This window comes from Callorhinus ursinus, unplaced genomic scaffold (genome assembly GCF_003265705.2).
Source record: "Callorhinus ursinus isolate GAN/ISIS: 27379988/994484 unplaced genomic scaffold, GSC_fseal_2.0 scaffold41, whole genome shotgun sequence".
Lineage (NCBI taxonomy): Eukaryota > Metazoa > Chordata > Mammalia > Carnivora > Otariidae > Callorhinus > Callorhinus ursinus.
The window spans coordinates 655,850-675,932 of NW_027397103.1; the positions used below are offsets into that span (position 1 = coordinate 655,850).

General features: G+C 48.9%; 1 protein-coding gene across 5 annotated transcripts in view; it reads right to left on the bottom strand.

The window, feature by feature from the left end:
* Positions 1 to 20,083, bottom strand: part of ACACB (acetyl-CoA carboxylase beta) — a 119,352-nt gene that overhangs the window by 32,596 nt on the left and 66,673 nt on the right. For all 5 annotated transcript variants that reach the window (XM_073880976.1, XM_025889344.2, XM_073880977.1 and 2 more), the window contains 11 exons: positions 18,826 to 19,014; positions 17,203 to 17,303; positions 15,374 to 15,462; positions 15,170 to 15,294; positions 11,545 to 11,658; positions 11,322 to 11,435; positions 10,806 to 10,895; positions 7,753 to 7,871; positions 4,303 to 4,440; positions 3,407 to 3,506; positions 3,208 to 3,315 (listed from right to left, as the gene is read on the bottom strand). In XM_073880976.1, coding sequence (XP_073737077.1) covers positions 3,208 to 3,315; positions 3,407 to 3,506; positions 4,303 to 4,440; positions 7,753 to 7,871; positions 10,806 to 10,895; positions 11,322 to 11,435; positions 11,545 to 11,658; positions 15,170 to 15,294; positions 15,374 to 15,462; positions 17,203 to 17,303; positions 18,826 to 19,014 — 1,287 coding nt within the window. The remainder of the gene's footprint in view (positions 1 to 3,207; positions 3,316 to 3,406; positions 3,507 to 4,302; positions 4,441 to 7,752; positions 7,872 to 10,805; positions 10,896 to 11,321; positions 11,436 to 11,544; positions 11,659 to 15,169; positions 15,295 to 15,373; positions 15,463 to 17,202; positions 17,304 to 18,825; positions 19,015 to 20,083) is intronic.

The window sequence follows — 20,083 nt, forward strand, 5'->3', positions numbered from 1 at the left end:
AAGTGGGGGGGGAGGGTGTCACCGTTCTATTAAAAAAAGACAAACTGGGAAGGCCTGGCTGGCGCATTCAGTGGAGCATGCAATTCTTGATCTTGGAGTTGTGAGTTTGAGCCCCACATTGGGTGTAGAGGTTACTTAAAAATGAAATCTTTAAAAAAAAAAAGATGAGTAAAAAAGCACAAAAAAGTGCACACTATATGATTTCATTTATACAAAATTCGAGAACAGATGAGACTAATCTATGTTGTTAAAACTTAGGCTAGTTGTCGGTTATCTCTGGCAAAGAAGAAAGGAGAACATTCATTTTTTTATCTAAATGCTGGTTACACTTGGGAATTCCCTATGAAAATTCATCAGGCTGTACCTTTACGATTTGTACACATTTTCTGTATGTTAAACTTTAATAGGAAAGTACCCAAGAAGGGTACAAAATTATTTTTAGGTAATCCCTAAACAAAATAAATATTTTTAAAAAGATTTTATTTACTTATTTGACAGAGAGAGCGAGAGAGGGAACACAACGCAGGGGGAGTGGGAGAGGGAGAAGCAGGCTTCCCACTGAGCAGGGAGCCCGATGTGGGGCTCGATCCCAGGACCCTGGGACCATGACCTGAGCCGAAGGCAGACACTTAACGACTGAGTCACCCAGGTGCCCCCAAAATAAATATTATTATATACAGTATTGTGGGGAAAGAAAAACCCAAAAGACAAGGAAATATGGTTCTTGCTTAACTTGTCCCTACAGTAAGGAAAATTATTAGAGGAAATGAGTAGTCTTAGCCCATTTCAGAAAGACGTAAGTAGACAAACAAAAGAATACTTAATGGTACGTGGGTTGCAAAGAGAACAGGATAAACCACAAAACGAAGAGGGTTTGAATGTGGGAAAACCAGCCTGGTTATGGGGAGCCTCCATGATTTGTTCTCAACTAAGGATGTGTATCAATGTGTGAGTGTGTGTGGGAATGTATATGAATGTGTGTATGGGAGAATATATATGTAGGTATCCGCTTAATGCAAAAAATTTTCAACACAAGAGCAATATGTAACATTAAAAGTCCTTCCCCCAGCAGGTGTATATTCTTCTCGCTCTCTTTTGTACAGAAGCACATACATTTAATCTTTTCTAGCCCATGGATATCTTCCCGGGTTGGTATTTAGAGGACGATTTCTTCGTCCGTGCTTTGGGGGTCCTCATGGCCCATACTTTCCACAGGTGAGTCTGGCATCCCTCCCACTGCTCTCTCTGGGTAAGAAACACCAACTATCTTTTTTTTTTTTTTTAAGATTTTATTTATTTATTTGAGAGAGAGAGAATGATAGACAGAGAGCACGAGGGGGAAGAGGGTCAGAGGGAGAAGCAGACTCCCCGCTGAGCAGGGAGCCCGATGTGGGACTCGATCCCGGGACTCCAGGATCATGACCTGAGCCGAAGGCAGTCGCTTAACCAACCGAGCCACCCAGGTGCCCAGAAACACCAACTATCTTGAGCGTCATTTGATTTGGTTAAAGGGTAGGGTGAGCCCCAACAACCCAAATGTTGCTTTATCTATGCCGCGGGATGCCAAGTGTAAACCCAGTAAGTACATCGGCTGTGTCAAGAAGAAACCCGCTGAAGGGAAATATGCCAATATCTTCATCCCGGGGCTGGATGGTAGGGGTGTGGGTTTTGTTTTCATATTTGTCTGTACCTTAAACATTTTCTACTGTGAACATCATTACCTTATTATCAAGTCTAAGTAAATCACGGACAATAATGTCCCTAAGCTTTCAAGGCCTTATCCGTGACTCAGCATCATTCACCCCCATCTCCTGCCTAGGAATCACGAGGCCAGGTCTTCTGAGGGATGCCAAGTCAGAGGAGGTAAGAGGTGTCCCTCCCATTGGTCGGAGAATACGACCAATGTACAGGTAAACAGACTAACAACAACTGAAAATTTCCAAGTGTTCTTCAAGTTGAGACCAACTAAGGAGAACAGCCAGATAGCGTGCCTGGTAGATCTGATTAATTTAGGAGTTAGAAATCTTAGCATCCCATTTTACAGTTGGGGAAACTACGGATCAGAGAGGTAAAGTAACCTGCCCAAGGTCGCACAGTACCTTCCCACTGTTTCTACTACCTACGCTTGCCAAGCGGCTCCACATCTATTTGCAGTGGAGGTCCTTGAGCGTACTAACAGCTGTCCCTCCTGCCAGCATGAGACTATATGCTGGCAATGGCCACATGCTTACACAAGAAGTTCTTTGCATTAGATGGTGGTCAGTGTAAGTGACTCTTTAAAGATTTTGAGTTTTCTGGGTTATTTCAACAAAAACAGTCCCCCCCCCAAACTATTTATTGAATGTGTCCTCGAAGTGTACATATACTTCATTTCATTCTTCATTGCACAGGCTAAGTGGTGTCCCACTGACCCTTGAACAATGTGGGGTTAGGGGCGCCGATCCTCTGCACAGTTAAAAATCCACATATAACTTTTGACTCCCCAAGAACTATGAATATCCTACCGTTGACCAGAAACCTTACTGATAACATAAACAGTCAACACTTTCTGCATGTTATACATACTATATACTATAGTCTTACAACAAAGTAAGCTGACAAAAAGGAAGGTTACTAAGAAAATTACAAGGAAGAAGAAAAACATTTACAGCACCGTATTGTGTTTGTCGGAACACAATCTGGGAATGAGTGCACCTGCCTAGTTCCACCCATACTGTTCAAGGGTCAACTGTATATACTTTGTCTTTTTTTTTTTTTTTTTTTTTAAGAGAGAGAGTGGCAGGGGTGGGGAGAGGCAGAAGGAGAGGGAGAGAGAGAATCTTAAGCAGGCTCCACACCCAGCCCGGAGCCCAATGCAGAGCTTGATCCCACAACCCTGAGATCATGGCCTGAGCCGAAATCAAGAGTTGGATGCTTAACCGACTGAGCCGCCTGGGTGCCCCTATACTTTGTCTTTTATCATTACAACACCCAGGGAGAGAGAAACACTGCCCCCATGTTATTGGGGAAAAGGTTTAAGTTCAGCCACTACCGAGTTCAACCACTTCCACCCAAGGTTACGGGCTCCGAGGAGTCGCGGGGCTGGGCTGGGAAGCCAGGTCTGTGCCTCTGAAGTGCACAGCAGGACTCAGGCACATGGGACGCCTCACCACAACAGCCCCTCCCTCCTCCTTCCGTGACTCAGAACCAGAGGCAAGCCCAGCATACCTTGGATTGTACGAACGTCCGGAAAATCGGCACCAGCTCCTCATCTTCCAGGTGGTCCGCGTACTGGATGGCCACATTCAGGATGTGGATCGGCTCTTCTCTGAGGTTCTGGGAGGGCAAAACAAAGGTAGGTGGTAGAAGGACCCGAGAGCCCCAGCCCGCCCCCTCCTCAGCATATGCCCCCTGCTTGGACACCGACCTTGCTGTCTTCCTCACAGTACAAGGAAGTATAGACCTTGCTGAAGAGCGGGGCTTCCCGGGGCACGATGGCAAAGCAGGAGACGACTTCGTCGAAATTCCTGGGGGCGCGGGGTGGAGAGGCAGGGCTGAGGGACTGCTGCTCCGTGACATCGAAGGTCAAGATTGTGCTCCAGGCAGATGAGAGACTTGGGTCCTCCCTCTTTGCCACCCACCATTCTCTGAGCTCATTCAACTCTGTGCAGAGCTCACTGGGGTCCTGACCAGGTCCAAGCCTCCACCGATGGGGTGTTGCCCCAAAAGGGAAGAAGGAGCCTGTGTGGTCTGAGATTGTGAATAAAAGGAAGTCCGGTGCTCTGGGGCATCAGGTGGGCTGCCCGTCACAGGCCGGGGGATCCTCACCCCTCACCTCCCCAAATCAACTAAGGCTATTGGGGAGTTACAACAAGATAATCCAAGCACAACGCACAGCACGGAGGAACAGGTCGGGGGAGAGGGCAGTCACTTACACCTTAACTACGCTTTATTATTTTTTTTAAGTAGGCTCCACACCCAATGTGGAGCTTGAACTCACAACCCCGAGGTCAAGAGTCACATGCTCTACTGACTGAGCCAGCCAGGTGCCCCTCCCCTTTTTTTAACTACACTTTAAATACAATATTTAATATACACGATCTCATTTAATTTTCCTGGTGGTCCTATAAAGTAGATCCTTCTCTTATTCCCATTATAAGGATGGGAAAACTAAGGCATAGAGAGGTGAAATAATTTGCTCAGAGTCTCACAGTGTAGAAGTGCACAGTCAGGCAGGCTACACAAATGAACAGGCGTGGGCCAGGGGAAGCTTGCTTGGCACCTCTGCTCGGGGTGTTTGAGGGACTAGGCCACCCTGGGTACCTTATGAAGTCCTCAAATCTCCTGAAGGCGACCATGGCCCCCATCCGCTGACACAGTGGGGAGAAGCCACTGTCCATGAACAGCTCGGTGCTGTGCCTCAGCAGGTCGGGGTTGGTGACGCTGATGGGCACGGCCATCCTATGGGGGGATCGGAAGAGGGGAATGAAGCAGCCGCTTGAAGATCTGGCCGCAAGAGCTGCTCCTGCCTTGAAAGCTTCAGTGAGCCAGACTAGCATTAGAGCCCGCCCATAGCAGGACCTAAGATTGGGGGTGGAAGGGATGGGGGTCTGGGTCTGCGGAGTCTTGTCTGATTGCTCAGGACCTGGTATAGACTAAGAGCTCCACAAGCAAGTGATGAATGAATGAGTGAATGACGCATACATGCATGCATGCATGCAGACAAGTTCCAGCCTCAACGTGGTCCCAGGGAAATCCAAGATCACGAACTCGGCCACAGAGAATGAACACCCTTAGCACCAATTTCTCCCAAACAGCCCAGCCCCGGGTGGCTGGTGAAGGGACAGGCTTGGTTCTAAAGAGACATGCCAGGCCTCTGTTTCCCCAGTGCCTCTGCCTCCATCAAACCTGCTCTTGGGACAGGGTCAGAAATCAAAACTGGCCCCTCGGCCAGCAGCCCATTAGAGTTTAGCTGGTCCCTGCCCCCAGGACTGGCTGCTCACCAGCAGCAAATAGAAATGGGTCCCCTGGAGCAGTGACAATTGGGCCCTGGAATCAAGTGAAGGAGAGGCTCTTTATCAGATGGGGTACAGAAGAGAGTCAAAAGAGCAGGCCTGGGGCGCCTGGGTGGCTCAGTTGGTTGGGCGACGGACTTCGGCTCAGGTCATGATCCTGGAGTCCTGGGATCAAGCCCCGCATCGGGCTCCCTGCTCAGCAGGAAGCCTGCTTCTCCCTCTCCCACTCCCCGTGCTTGTGCTCCCTCTCTCGCTGTCTCTCTGTCAATTAAATAAATGGGTGAGATCTTAAAAAAAAGACCAGATACTGGCAACAAACTAAAAATATTAAAAAAAAAGGAGCAGGCCTGGGGCTGCTCTCCTGGAAAGGGGATCTGCTTACAAGGTTGGCCCTTGGCTGGTGTCTGGGAGCTTGGGGAAGGTTCCCACCATTCCCTAAATGATAAGAGGCTCACTGTGCCCAAATTGTTTGTGCTGAGCACTTGCTTTCCTTCTGGAGTCTGGGATTTGGGTGCATGCTTGGCGGACAGTGTGTACATGACCAGCTCCCCGCGAAAACCCTGGGTGCTGAGTCTCTAACCAGCTGCTGGACACACTGCACATGGGTCATCACAACTCACTGCTGGGGGATGAAGGGCATCCTCTGTGACTCCCTTGCGGAGGACTCTTGGAAGCTTGCACCAGGTATCCTCTAGACTTTACCCTCCGCACCTCCCACCCCCGCGCCCATGACCTTTTATCTCTCGCTGACTGTCCTTCACTTCGCTTCATGTCCTTTCACTGTGACAAGTCACAGCCGTGAGCATGATACATCCTGAGCCCTGTATATCTTCTTAGTGAATCCTCAAATGTGGGGTGCTCTTGGAGATCCCTGACCCAGGTGGGGGGTGGCCTCTGTGCCTTCCTGTTGGGTACCCCTGAACTCCCCATCCAGGACTGCCCCCTGCTCCCGGACAGCTTAATACAGATTAGCAAACTGGCAGGCAGCATGGGCTGAATTCAGCCCACAGGATGGACTTGGGTCACTGCAGCATTTTTAATATATTCTTATACATTAATTACCTATTCACAGTGAAGTTGAAGAATTTCATGTTATTTTTAAAAGTCTAGATGTCCTGCTTCTCTTGTGGGGTAAAAATAAGGAAAGATTTGGTTTAGCGGACCATTTTCCTGGAGTTAGAATTGCAGCCCCCCACATAGGGCCACACTCTCCAGATCCTACCGCCCCAGGGTCCTCAGTGTCTGTGTGGGTCAAAATAGGACCCTGGGCCCATACGGAGGGTCACAACCAATAACCCAAATATGTGTATAGGTTCCTCCTAAGAAACAAGGTGTGACTGACCCACAGGCTTAGGAAAACCACCTTCCTATCCCAACCAGGTTGAATTGCTAAGACAACAAAATCAAAGAAAGAACAGAATGCCTCCTCGGGGGCAGACAGTTTCAAAAGCCCTTGCACCATGCCACCCACATTCCCCCAAATGATTCCAGGGCCACAAACACTTTGACTCCTTTTCTCTCAATTGGACAAAATATCATGATTTTTTTTTTTAAATAAGAAGAGTAAAAGTAAATAACACTAAAAAAAAAAAATAAACGACAGACACAAAAGGAGGTGCCTCATGGAGAAGTACTTCTTCATCTGTAACAAAGCAACACCCTTCTTCTTAAAAGCCACTGAAAGAAAACCATGCTTTGAAACCCCAAGAGATCCAAATATTCCCCACTTAAAGAAATCATGAATCCTGCTGCCCATATAGATACAAGATCCAATTAATTCAATGCCCAAATAATGAGGAGACCGTTCTAGCCACAAGCCAGGCCTGTGTGGCGACCCCCAGGAGAACCAGACCCAGAGAGGTGAGGAAGAGGGAAAGGGAACGCTCCAAATCCCAGGGAGACGTGTTTACTTTAGCTGAAGGTAACACACTCTACCTGACCAGGATGGCACTTCAGGGCCTGAAATTAGATGGATTAAAAAAAGAAGGTGAGAGAGAAGAGGCACTCCAGTGTGTCCCCGACTGAGGACATCGTGGGGATCCAGATGGGCCAACACACTCGCCCCAGCCGGTGGCTCCGGAGGACCCTCAGAGGCCGTGGAGGGCACTCTGACGGGAGAGGCACGCGGTTCAAATCCCTACCCCACGCGAATGAGCAGCTGGGCCCGTGCCAAGGGAAGGCCCAGGGCTCCTCATGTGTCAGATAGAGTATGGAAGCGCTTAGCATGGTGCCCGACCAACAGCATGCCATCGGGCACTAACAACATAGTGATAATCATCACAGGGGTCCCTGATGTTCACCAACAACATGCCCTAAGTGCCATGTGCGTCGTATCTCATTTACTCTGCATCATGGTTTAGGAAAGCACTGTCCAATAGAACTTTTTATGGTGATGGAATGTTCTAGAACTGCAATATCCAATATGGCAGCCACAAACCGCATATGGCTGCTGAGCCCTTTCAGTGCGGCTGGTGTGACTTGAGGAGCTGAATTTTTAATTGCATTTCACTCATTTTAATTTAAAGAGCCCATGTATGGGTAGTGGCTACTATACTGGGCAGTGCAGGTGGATGAGGTAGACACTGGATTATCTCATCTTACAGATGGGAGAATGGAGATATAGGCAGATCCCACAGTGGAGGAGTGGTATCCCTGACTGTCTCCCCAGACATACTCGCTGGGTCCCTCCAGAGCCAGGACTACGGGGGTCAGAGAGGAAAGAACCACACACCACCCCGGGGTGCACACCACTCCATACCTATTTGGGTGGGAGGAGGGCAGCATGAACTGGAATTCCACCACGCAGGTGCCGTCCGGGAGCTGCCGGTGCTGCAAGCTGTTTAACTCATAGGCGATGTAGCCCCTCCGCACATAAACCTAATGAGGCAGAAGCACAGAAGACACTCTCTCAGGGCGCGCTGCAGAGTGCCCGCAAAACCTGATGAAACTCAGGCCGGAGGGATGCCAGAAATCATCTCTAAATGATCTCCAAGCAGTTGCAAACAACAAGTTCGCTCACATTTTACAGTGTTACTTTACTTCGCCAAGGGCTAGACGGTAAATGTTTTAGGCTTTGCCGGACACCCGTCTCTATCCCAACTATTCAGTTCTGTCACTGCGGCCTGGAAGCAGCCAAGGACAACATGTAACTGAATGGGCATGGCAGGGTTTCAATAAAACTTTATTTATAAAAACAAGCAGTGGGCCAGATGTGGCCCATAGGCTATAGTCGCCAACTCCTGCTTTAGAATAGCGGCGCCACCCGAAAGAAATATAACATGGTCACATATGCAATTCTAATTTTCAAGCTTCTAGTGGCCACTTCAAAAAATAAGGCAACAGGTGAAAATTAGTTTAATAATATAATTTCATCCCCAATACCAAATGTAATGTCATTTTGACATGTAATCAATATAAAAAAGTACCAATACAGTTGAAATTCTTTCTCCATACAAAGTCTTTGGAATCCAGTGTGCATTGAATACTTAGAGCACAGCTCGATTCAGACCAGCTGCATTTCAAGCATTCACTAGCCACATGTGGCCAGTGACTGCCATACTGGACAGCACAATTCCAGAGGTTAGACAGTGGGAGTTTTTTAATTGAATAAGGAATATAAGAATTGTGTAGCAAGAGTTAACATAGCGGACCTAACTGCTATCCTTTAAAAGACCCTTGGCCGGCCTCTGGGAACTTGGATTTGGGAGGGTTCCCACTCTTCCCTGATAAGAATGGTTCATGGCACCTTAGCTGTATGAAGAGTGATTTTATGTTGAACGTGTGCTTTCTTTCTGGGAATTCAGAATTTTGTTACATACTAGGACCAGCCCCCAATAAAACCCCTAGGGCGCTGAGTCTCTGAGCCTCACTTCAAACATGTTGTCATGGGGCGCCTGGGTGGCTCAGTCGGTTAAGCGTCTGCCTTCGTCTGCTCAGGTCATGGTCTCAGGGTCCTGGGATCGAGTCCGGCACTGGGTTCCCCGCTTGGCGGGAAGCCTGCTTCTCCCTCTCCCTCTCCCTCTGCCTCTGCCCCTCCCCCCCTCGTGTTCTCTTGCTCTCAAATAAATAAGATCTTAAAAAAGAAAAAAAAAAACACATGTTGTCATAACTTCTCATGAGGAATGAGAAGTGCCTACAGGACCATTGGAAGCTTGCACTTGGTTTCCTTTGGACGTCAGCCCACACACTTTGTCCCTCTGCTGATTGTGCTTTGCATCCTTTCGCTGTGACAAATGCCAGCCACAAGCATGACCATCTGCTGAGCCCTGTGAGTCTTCCTAGTGACTCATCGGACCTCGGGCTGGTCTTGGGGACACCCACACATTTAGAGCAGGAACGAAACTCTACACATCTCAAGAGAGCAAGTAAAACTGTAATGTTCACAATGCTCAACTTGAGTCGTGGAGAAAAGGTTGGATTGTGTTCAATCAAGCTGCCAAACAAAGGGACAGCATGCTCAAAGAGCTCTGGAAAATTCTCCAACAGAAAAAAAAAAAAATGGGATTTAGCACTCCAAAAAGCAAAGAAGGTGGGCTGCTGCCTTCCATGTGACATAGGTCCCAGCGCTTGGACAGTGAGCAGCAACAGTGCTCACGTCAGATGCTTACTCATTTATCTCCAAATAACCCTGCAAAGCAGGCATTACTGCCCCTGCTGCGGCATGAGGATCTAAACGTCCAGAGAAGGCAGGCGACTGACCAGACGTCACACAGCTCGTAATCTTGCACAGGTTGCTCCCACTGACTGGAACTTCTTTGCTTCTTCCTCTCCACCAAGTCTGACTCGCTCTTTGAATGCCTGCTTTCATATCACTTTCTATCCAAGTCGGAGCTGACCCTCCCGGTAAGGTTATATCCTGCTGACTGCTTCTCAGCGTGACGGCTATGTTCCCCCTGAGACCCTATCGTATGTGTAACGAAGGAAATATTTAGCGTGTGTCTCTCCCCAACCAGGGAGAAGCTCCATGAGGGCAGAGACTGCGGCTGTTGCCTGCTGCATCCCCAGCGCCTGGCGCACAGTGGGTCTCGAGACAGTTGAACAGTGGAAAGAGTGGGGGAAAGGGCACGGATGGGCACTACTGGGTCGCACCGCTGGAAACCGGGAGACCTGAAAAGGATTCTCTGAGTTGAAACCAGGGAGGAGGGAAAGACTGCAGGCCCAGGAGGCTCTGGGGCTGTGACATGCTCACAAGCCCCAAACGGTCTCCATGGAGACCCAGTCAACCTTCCAGCACCAGGATGGGTGACCCACAGGGTCTACAAAGGTGGCAGAAGAGGGAGTGGAGGCCCCAGGGGACCGAGACTCCAAGATCAGAGGGTTCTGCTGCTGGTCGTTCCCCTCTCTGCCCCATCACACAGGGAGGTCACCTGAAACTGTCACCTAGGTTCCTTCCAGCTCTTGAGGTTCCCAGCAGACGAGTCTTCCAAAGGTATGTAATGCAGGGAGTCAGAGAGTTTGCACAAGGTGCCTGGGCTCTTGGTGGCTAGTATCTAGGTGTGCCCTGCCGAGATGAGGCCGGGATGGCAGGGGAGGTAACAGGGAGTACCAGCAAGGCCTCTGGACTGAGACCTAGTGTGAACCCCGGCCCTGCCACTCCCCAGCTGTGAGACCCTGAGTGAGTCGCTCCACCTCCCTGAGCTTCGCTTCCCTTCTCTGGAAGACTGTGTAGCAACAGCACCTACCTTGTGGAGGGGATAGGACCCCGCGCTCGAGGTGCGTGGCCCAGGGTCAGGCGCGTGACCAGCGGGCAGCGGATGCAAGAACTGGCATTTTCGGGACAGATACTGTTCCTGGGGCCTCCCTCTTACTTACCTCCAAGGATGCCATGCAGACGACTTTGTTAGCGTGGTAGAAGAAGGTGGGCAGGACATCAAATATGGTCGTTTCAGAGAGTATTAATTTCTAGAGGATGGGAAGGAAGGGAAATGTGAGCAGGTTTCAACCACAGGTCAGATGAACGGAGCGGTGGGGCAGGGTGGGGAAGCCCACGGTGGTCCTATCAAGAAAATGCTGCCGGTGTCCCAGGCCCATCGATCTGAAAGCGGAAACAGTTCTGGGAGGACGGCACCCAAGGTTCCCGTTCCAGAGGCGGACGGGGTAGCTGGAGGCTTGCAAATGATCCAAAATTGGGGGGTGGGGGAGCCCAAAAGATGAAGCCATGACTCCCCCTCTGGCAGCCCCGGCCACACCGGGCTAAAGCGCTGGTCTGCAGTTGTGCCCTGAACCCAGGTGCTGGCGCACGGAGGGCATGGGGAGCCCATCTCCAGGAGGCCCCCCCTGGGCCACAGTGTGTGCTCTGTGGAAGGTGGACAGAGGCGGCAGCCTCACCTTGAGGTTTTCTGGGCAGAACTGGTGGCCGTACATGTCGATGGCAGACAGGAAAATGGATTCCACCTGGTTGTGCCTCAGCTCATAGGACGGGAGGTGGGAGGCAATCAGGACCTGCAGTGTGGGGCGAGGGGGGTAAGCCAACCTTCCAGGGGAGACGCGAAGGGCCGGGATGGCAGCAGACGGGCTGTGCACTGTGAGGGACAGCACCCCACAACCCTACCTGTCTGGCTCTGAGGGCCACTTTGCAATGCTCGCTTTTGCTCAGCTGAGTGAGCTCGTTGAGGATGGAGGTCAGCTCTTCCGACAGGGAAGGGTCTGGGCCACAGAGTTCATCCTTTGGGGGATAAAGACAGAATCCAAATGCCTTTCCTCCGCCAGAAGGAAACAAGCCAGCACTCACCCTCAGCTAGGTGGGTGCAGCTACCTCCTCAGCTCTCTGAGCATCCCTGGCACAGCCTGATAATAGTGCCCATGCCCTAAACACCTGCTCGGACAAAAAATACAATTAAGTCTCTACCTACATCACTATTAATAACCAGCCATTATCAAGCAAGCAACTCCACCCTTGACATTCATTTCCCCAAACCCTCCCACCCCTCTGAGGAGTTATGATATGATTCCCATTTTACAGATGAGGAAACTGAGGCTCAGAAGCTGTGTGCCTTGCCCCCAGGCCACCGAGCATGGGCAAAGCCAAGCCACATCCAAACCCAGGTCTATTCTGTCCTCAAGGCTTCTTAACTCTTTCCTCTCTACATTGCTGCCTGACTTAAGGGGTTCACAGTTTGGAAGAAGTGGGAGGAGGGGAAATAGAGCCAGGTACAAACAAAGAGTAAGGTTCACACGGGATGCTCTAGTGAGGGTGTGGTAAGTCACCCTCTGGAAGTCCCCATGGGGAGCATTCTGGAGAGGTCAAGGGCAGCTTCTTACAGGAAGGAGGATCTGGAGTTGCAGAAGTAAAGGGACAGTGGTTCCCATGAGCACCCCTCCTCCTGCTTTGGAATGAGGAACCTTTTTGCCAGAGACCAGAGGGCTGCATGCACCTGGTCTGTGCATCAACCCCTTATGCCCTAAATGCAAGAAGGGCTTGGGAATGGCTCAGAGCAGGTGTTCCCTGATACCCCCTGAAGATAGAACAATGACTGCTGGGAATATGAATGACCCAGGAACACGCCCCCACCCCTGCCCCAGCCCAGACTGTTCTCCAAGAAGTCACCAGATGGTGGGGCCTTTCTTCTACACCTGCCTCTGCATTTCCCTAATTAGAACGAGCCTGCTCTGTTTTTATGATCAGAACATTTGTATCGCATTAATATTTCACACTTGTACACAAACACACAAGCCTGTGGGTGCTGAAGAAATCACATAGATTATTCTAAATTTTCTCTCCCTCCCCCACTGTGATTTGCTTTAGAAACCGAGTCCCCTCAAAGACTCAAGACAATTTCATTTCAAAGGAAATATTCAATTAACAAGTCTTTCCAGAAAGTGTCCCCAGCACCAAATATCATCAAGTGCAAAGAACTCGTCATTTTCAACAAATGGAACCAAGAGAGCCAAAAGAATAATGGATCTCGCACAGACATCCCAGAAACCACACCTGGTACAACATCTTCAACCGCCTTCACTGAGAAGCCCCAAGCAAGTGTCCTAGCTCTCTGATCTGGGGGCCACTCCACCAGGCTGTCCTCTGGTGTACCTAATTTTTAGTACCTTCCTGCCCAGAAGAGAGTCATGGGCACAAAGAGTAACGACAGCAGGCTAACCCACAGCTCCCACCCCTGGCCTTTGAATGGCGAGCAGATGGTAATAGATAACAAGCATACCTTGCTTTACAAACACTCAGCTGAAAAAAACTCTATCCAAAGGAGGCATTTTGCAAAGGGTTATATACTATTTTAGCAATGGCATTCCCCGCAAAGAGTGGACATCTCTTTGGGCATAAGTTCCCAATCCTGGCTGCACACTGCAATCACCTGGAAAGCCCTCCCCCCGAATTTAATTTTGAAGAATTTCAAAAACCACACAAGAATTAAGGATCAGTTGGGGCGCTTGGGTGGCTCAGTCGGTTGAGCATCCGACCCTTTGATTTCGGCTCAGCCCATAATCTTACGGTTCTGGGATCAAGCCCTGAATTGGGCTCCACACCCCAGCAGGGAGTCTGCTTGAGGATTCTCTCTCTCTCTCTCCCTCTGCCCCTCCCTCCTACACTCTCTCTAAATTAAATAAATAAATCCTTAAAACAAAATTAAGGATCAGTACATTGAAAACCCCTATACTGATGATCCAGATTCACCAACTGTTAAGCTTTTACTATTGTTATCACATCTGCTTTTCCTCTGGTAAGCACACACATGCACACGTGCACATATACACTTTCTTTCTCTGAAAGTCAGTTAGACACCATGATCCTTCCCACTAAGATTGTACCTCAAGAAAAAAGATCTTCTCCTAGTTAACTAAAGAACCATTAAAACACCCAGGAAATTGAACACCAAGCTGACAATATATAATATACAGCTTACACTTGAGTTTTGCATTGGCAAAGCTTTTAAAAAGTATTAACGCCTGGCCCACATCCCCAGAAAGCCTGATTTAACTGACCAGGGTGGAGCCTGGGCATCTGTGTTTTTAAAAATCTCCCCTACACCTACCCCAGGAGATTCTCAGGTACAGCTAGGATTAAGAGATCCTCATGTTGCCCTAGATTTCAAAATGATTCTTTACAAAAATATCAGTATTTATGAATCCATCTTGTTAGGGTGTTAAATATCCTACAGGCCCAGGCCCAAATTTGGCCCACTGTCCATTTTTTTTTTTGAGATTTTATTTATTTATTTGACAGAGAGAGACACAGCGAGAGAGGGAACACAAGCAGAGGGAGTGGGAGAGGGAGAAGCAGGCTTCCCGCGGAGCAGGGAGCCCGATGTGGGGCTCAATCCCAAGACCCTGAGATCATGACCTGAGCCGAAGGCAGACACTTAACGACTGAACCACACAGGCACCTCCGGCCCACTGCCCATTTTTGTAAATAAAGTTTTATTGGCACACGGCCACACACATTCATTTATACATGGTCTGTGGCCGCTTTCATACTGACAGCAGAGCTGAGTTGTTGCAACACAGGATGTGTGGTTCTCAATACTAAAATATTTACTATCTTTACCAAAAAAAAAAAAAAAAAGTCTTCCAGCCACCTCTTGCTATAAGCCAAGTCCATATCTCTCTTACTATCTGCTGATTCTATATTTTCCAAATGAGCCATCAGGAACCATATCAAGGAGAAACATCTTTAGCTATAAAGGATGCTAATTATCATCTAGTAGGAAGAGAAATAAGAACAAAGAAAGTCCACGTTTTCCAAGAAGGGAAAATAAAAATCCTACCACAAGACACAGAATCCAGTTATCCCCTAGTAACTCATGACTCTGGGGTCCAGGCTGTGGGTTCAAATCCCGACTCTGCATTTAGAAGTTGGGTGCCCTTGGGAAAGTGACTACTTCACCTACATGCTCTGCCAAAAAGAGTGAGAACACCTTCTAGGCTTGCTGTGAGAATTAAATTAGTATTTGTAAAGCATGTTAGGAGTGCTCGGTGCATGGTAGGTGCTTTGTGAGTGTTAATCATGATCTCCCACAGCGACTGATAAATCCCACCCCCTGCCTGGTTTTATAAACAAAGTTTCGTTGGGACACAGCCATGTTCATTTGCTTACATTGTACAAGGTCAGGACTGAGACTGTATGACCAGCAAAAGCTAAAATATTTATACTCTGGCCCTTTCCAGAAAGTTTGTGGACCCCATGTTATTCCTGCGGTGAGTACGGGGCGCCCTTTCCTGCTTACAATCAACATGATCACCAGCTGGTTCTTCTTGGCCACCTGCGCGTGGGAAAAGATGCAGTCCAGCACCTGGGACATGTCTGGCTTCAGCTGCTCCCTGAGGTTGATCACACACTTGTCGTAGTGAGCTAGAGGGAGACAAAAGGGGTAAGGCTCAGGGCCCTCCCGCCCTGTGGGCTTCTCACCAGTGCTGGCGGCGACTCTTGCCTTGTTGGAAATGGTGCTCCACCCGTAAATATCTCCGCAGGAGGTCCAACACCACCGCCTTCATGTAGCCACGGGTCCCACTGCGGTACCTAGGGAGGAAAGGCGAGGCTGCTTGAACCATCAGCTCCACTTCCTGGGGTGCCCGAGTCTACAGTAGAGCTTTTAGGACTTCCAAAAGGAGAAAACAGTAATCCAGTATCTGGAGGCTATACCCCCTAATCCTCAAGGCTGGAAGGGATGTGTGAGTCGGTTCATTTGCACTAACTCTGTAGGCCAAAGACAGCAGTGACTTGCCCAAGGTCATACATCCAGCCAGAGTCCAAGTCTGAGCCTTTGGATGGCACCTGCCCATTCCCAGAGAGAAAAGACAGGACGCTGAAAAGGGTCAGCCTTGCATACACGGTTGATACCAAAAATGATCAATGAACCATCCTAGGTATAGAGTTTGAAAGACAATTAAACGAAACTTGAAAGACTTTTATCAATAGATTCCTATGTAAATTTCACTTCCCTTTTAAAAACCAAATTTTAACATCGATGTTCCCTAAGACATTTCATCTCTTCTAAATCACTTCTGCACGTAGGAAATTGAGTTTCTTAAGTGATACAACACTGAGTTTTCAGGGCATGAAGACCAGTTTAACCCCAGAGTTACTGACAACAAAAGAAAGAACATGTACTTATTCAACTGTGACCTAAAAAAAATACATAGAACGGAGCTTTGAGGGGTGCCTGGGTGGCTCAGTCGGTTAAGCGTCCGACTCTGGGTTTCAGCTCAGGTCATGACCTGAGGGTCATGAGATCGAGCCCTGCATCGATGACTGAGCCCTGCCTCAGGCTCCATGCTCAGCGGGGAATCTGCTTGAGATTCTCCCTCTCCCTCTCCGTCTGCCCCTCCCCCCCACTCGTGTGCACATGCGTGCTCTCTTTAAAATAAATAAATCTTAAAAACAAAACAGAGCTATGATATTTATGTTTAACACAGAAAAGTCTGCTAAGGGATTGTTCATTTTCTTCTAGGTGTTTCTCTGAAGCTAAAGTGTGGGTTTAAGGTTAGCAGCCAAAGTGTTCTGGCGAGGGTCTCCCCTCCTAGCCCTTGGCTGTGAAACTCTCTCTTCGTGGGGACTCCACACTAAGACTCCCTTCCTCAGCTCAATCCTCTATGAGCAGTCTGAGTCCCCATGAGCCAAGGCACTCCCTGAAAAGAAGGGCAGTCTCCTGGGGTCCTACTTCTCTCTGTATCTCTGTTCCCAGCACAGGGTAAACGTGCATACACTTCATCTGCTCCAGTTTAAAACGGTTTCAATTCTGTCTTTGTAAGCAGAGCATCCCTGCGAGGTAGAGTTTTCACACAACATGGCAGTTCTTCCTGTCATCAGAATAGTTCTTCCTGCTCACGAGCTACTCAACGTACAAATTCCTCATCAACTCTCTTCTGCAATGATTTCAAAACCACAAGGATAATCTGTAGAGTCCTTGACGGCCTATAAAGCCACCGCATCCCACTGTCCTATAGGCAAAGCTACTGTAAGGACTCCCCGTGTATCAGCACTTTACAAGCATTGATCCACTCATAACTCAGAATAACTAATTGCACGTGAGGAATTTTTATTCCCATTTTACAGACAGGCAAACTGAGATCACGGGAGAAAAGGGCCTTGTTTCTGGGGTTAGGAATAGCTACGCCGGGACTGTAATCGGCATCTCTGGACCCCAAGCGCTGTCTCTTGGTTGGAGCCTGCCCTTGAGAGAGCCCCAGAATGCTGCACTGGTATAATGCACAGACAATGAGTTGACAACCGCCCCCCCACGGAGGGCCGAGGACTCACCTCTGGACCAGCTGCACGATGCTCTGGGTGTTCATGAAGAAGACCTCCCGTTCAGCCTTCCGCTGCAGGGTGGCCGCGTGGCAGTCCAGGATGGTGGCTATCTGGAAAGGCACACAGGACAGGTCTGGCCACTCATAACCACACAATCTGGTTACCACCATGAAGGAGTCACCAGAAGGACCCACCGTGGGCTCCCATGGAGGACCCACCCAAGGCTCATTCAAAATCTGAAAATTTCAGCTCCAAAGCCTTCTCCAGACACCCAGAAACAGCTGTTCATCCCGCTCAACATATTGCTTGAGGAATTTGAGCTTAGAATGACAACAATCCCATAAAGACACGTGTATTATTCCTCTCTACAAATATGAGTGATCTGGGGGAAGGGAACGGAGTTTCCAACCCCAGGGAAAATAAAGTGGGCCGGGGGGGGGGGGATGTCTTGTTTTTATAACTAGATTTAGTGTTATTAGCATATTGTTTTTGGCAACAAAAAATATTTTTAATGAAAAACCTGTACCAACAACAGATTCCTGAAAGGTCCAAACAGGTACTTTTCTCAATTGGGGTTCTTTAGACTTTTGTTTTGGTGATTTCTCAGTCGAGATATAATTTACATACCATAGTATCCCCCCTATTCATTCATTCATTCATTCATTTTTTTAAGTAGGCTCTACGCCCAATGTGTGGCTCGAACTCATGACCCCAAGATCAAGAGCTACAAGGTCTACTGACTGAGCAAGCCAGGTGTCCTCCCTCTTTACAGTATACAACTAATTGAGTATTTTTCAGTATATTCAGAGTTGTGCAATCATTTACCACTATCGAATTTGAGAGCATTTTCATCACCCCAGAAAGAAACCCGATAGCCATTCACAGCTACTCTCAAGCCCTCTCTCCCAGCCCCTGGCAACCACTAATCCACTTTCTCTCTCCATGGATTTGCCTCTTCTGGCCATTTCAGGTACATGGAATCATGCAACACGTGGTCTTTAATGACTGGCTTCTTTCACTTAGCATGTTTTCAGGGTACATCTATGTTGCAGTATAAATCCGTATTAGATTCCTTTTTATGATGGAATAATATTCCAGCGTCTAGAGCGGTTGACCTCCAGGAGTGACCTGATCTAGGCTGACGCGTAGCTCCCCAAATCACAAACATGTGGGTGAGGGCACAATGATGGTATGCAGCCCTTCTAACCAGACAGAGGGCAGAGGTAAACTGAATGAGGAGGTTCTTCCAAATGCAAATTATCTTGAAAATGCTTAACAAAGCAACACCCGCTCCTCCACAAAAAAAGCACAAAATCAAGCCAACATAGAATTATGAGAGATATTTCATACTACCCTGGAACCTACAACTGCCTCTGTTTCAGCCTGGGTACGTTGGGGGAAATGCTCCCTGTATTTGTACCAACTGCTACCTCCTATTCTGAATCCGAGTTTTATGGAGTAAGGCCACGTAACCGTGCTCATCTCAACAACGTTGGAGAAAGTGCTGGGGTTTGGTAGAGAAGGGCTCAAAAGGAAACTCTCAGCCTGTGCCATCTTGGCTGCTCGATCAGAGGTTGAGTTCCTGGGGCAGCACCCACGGGCACCCCAGTGGGGCGGGGCGGGGGCACACACCTGCTGGCTGGGGAACTGGCACAGCACCGAGGTGATGTTGCTGGCGTACTGGGCCATCACCCTGCGGACCGACTTCTCCACGGGGGCGGGGATGCGACCGGACACACTGGTCATGATTTCCTGCAGCTCCAGCAGCGGCAGTGATGGGTGCCGGAGGGTCATCATGAGCTTCTGCACCCACTCCTTCAGCTGAAGCGGGGACTACAGCATTAGCCAGAGGTCCTGTGGGGGGGGCATGGACACCGCCACCCTCCCTAGGGTAGCCGACACACTCAACCCATCCAGACCCTGTACCCAAAGAGCCAAACATCTAGACCGGGCAGCCTCTGGAACAGTCCTAAGGGGGAATGGCCCCCTGACTACAAGGGCAAGGCCCAGTTACCCTGCACCCCCACCCATGCATCCCGACAGACGGCATGGTGTGGGAAGAGAACACGAGGCCATGTGAAGAGCTAACGTTTAGTGCCAGACTGCTCTAAAACCTTTATTTGTATGTTCTCATCCAATCCTCAGAAACAACCCTGCAAAGGAGGTATAATCGTTATTCTATTCCTATTTTACAGTTGAGAAAACTGAAACAGAGAGGTTGATGAAATTACCCAAAGTCACCCAGCTAGTGAGGAGCCAACTCAGGCCACTCAGCTCCAGAGACTCTTAACAGCGGCACTACAATGCCTCTGGGTGTCCCAGCAGCTGAAACGTTGATGGTCTCTGAATGAGAAGGATAATGGTCTGACTCCATAGGAGCTGTGTTGTTTAAAAATGAAAGAACGCGTGCCCCGGTGAGTGCAAAGACTAAATAAATGTTGTAGTTTTAGCGATCACAATCAGGCGGCACAGCACGGGAGCTAAGCACATGGGCTCTGAAGCCAGATGGCCCGGGCTCAAATCCCACCTTTGCCTTTTCACCGGGGAAACAGGGCAAGGTTCTTAGTCTCTCTGTGCCTCAGTTTCCTTAGCTGTAGAGTGGAAATAATATCATAGGTGGTTGGGAGGATTAAATGACTTAATAAATTTCAAGTGCTTAGAGTAGTAGTTAGCACAGTATGTACTAGACAAGGGTGAGCCATTAATACCACCAGCACCAGCACCACCACCACCAGCAACATCATCACCACCAGCACCAGCATCACCACCACCATCATCACCAGCATCACCACCAGCATCACCACCACCATCATTATCACCAGCATCACCACCACCACCACCACCACCATCATCATCACCAGCATCACCACCACCACCATCATCACCACCA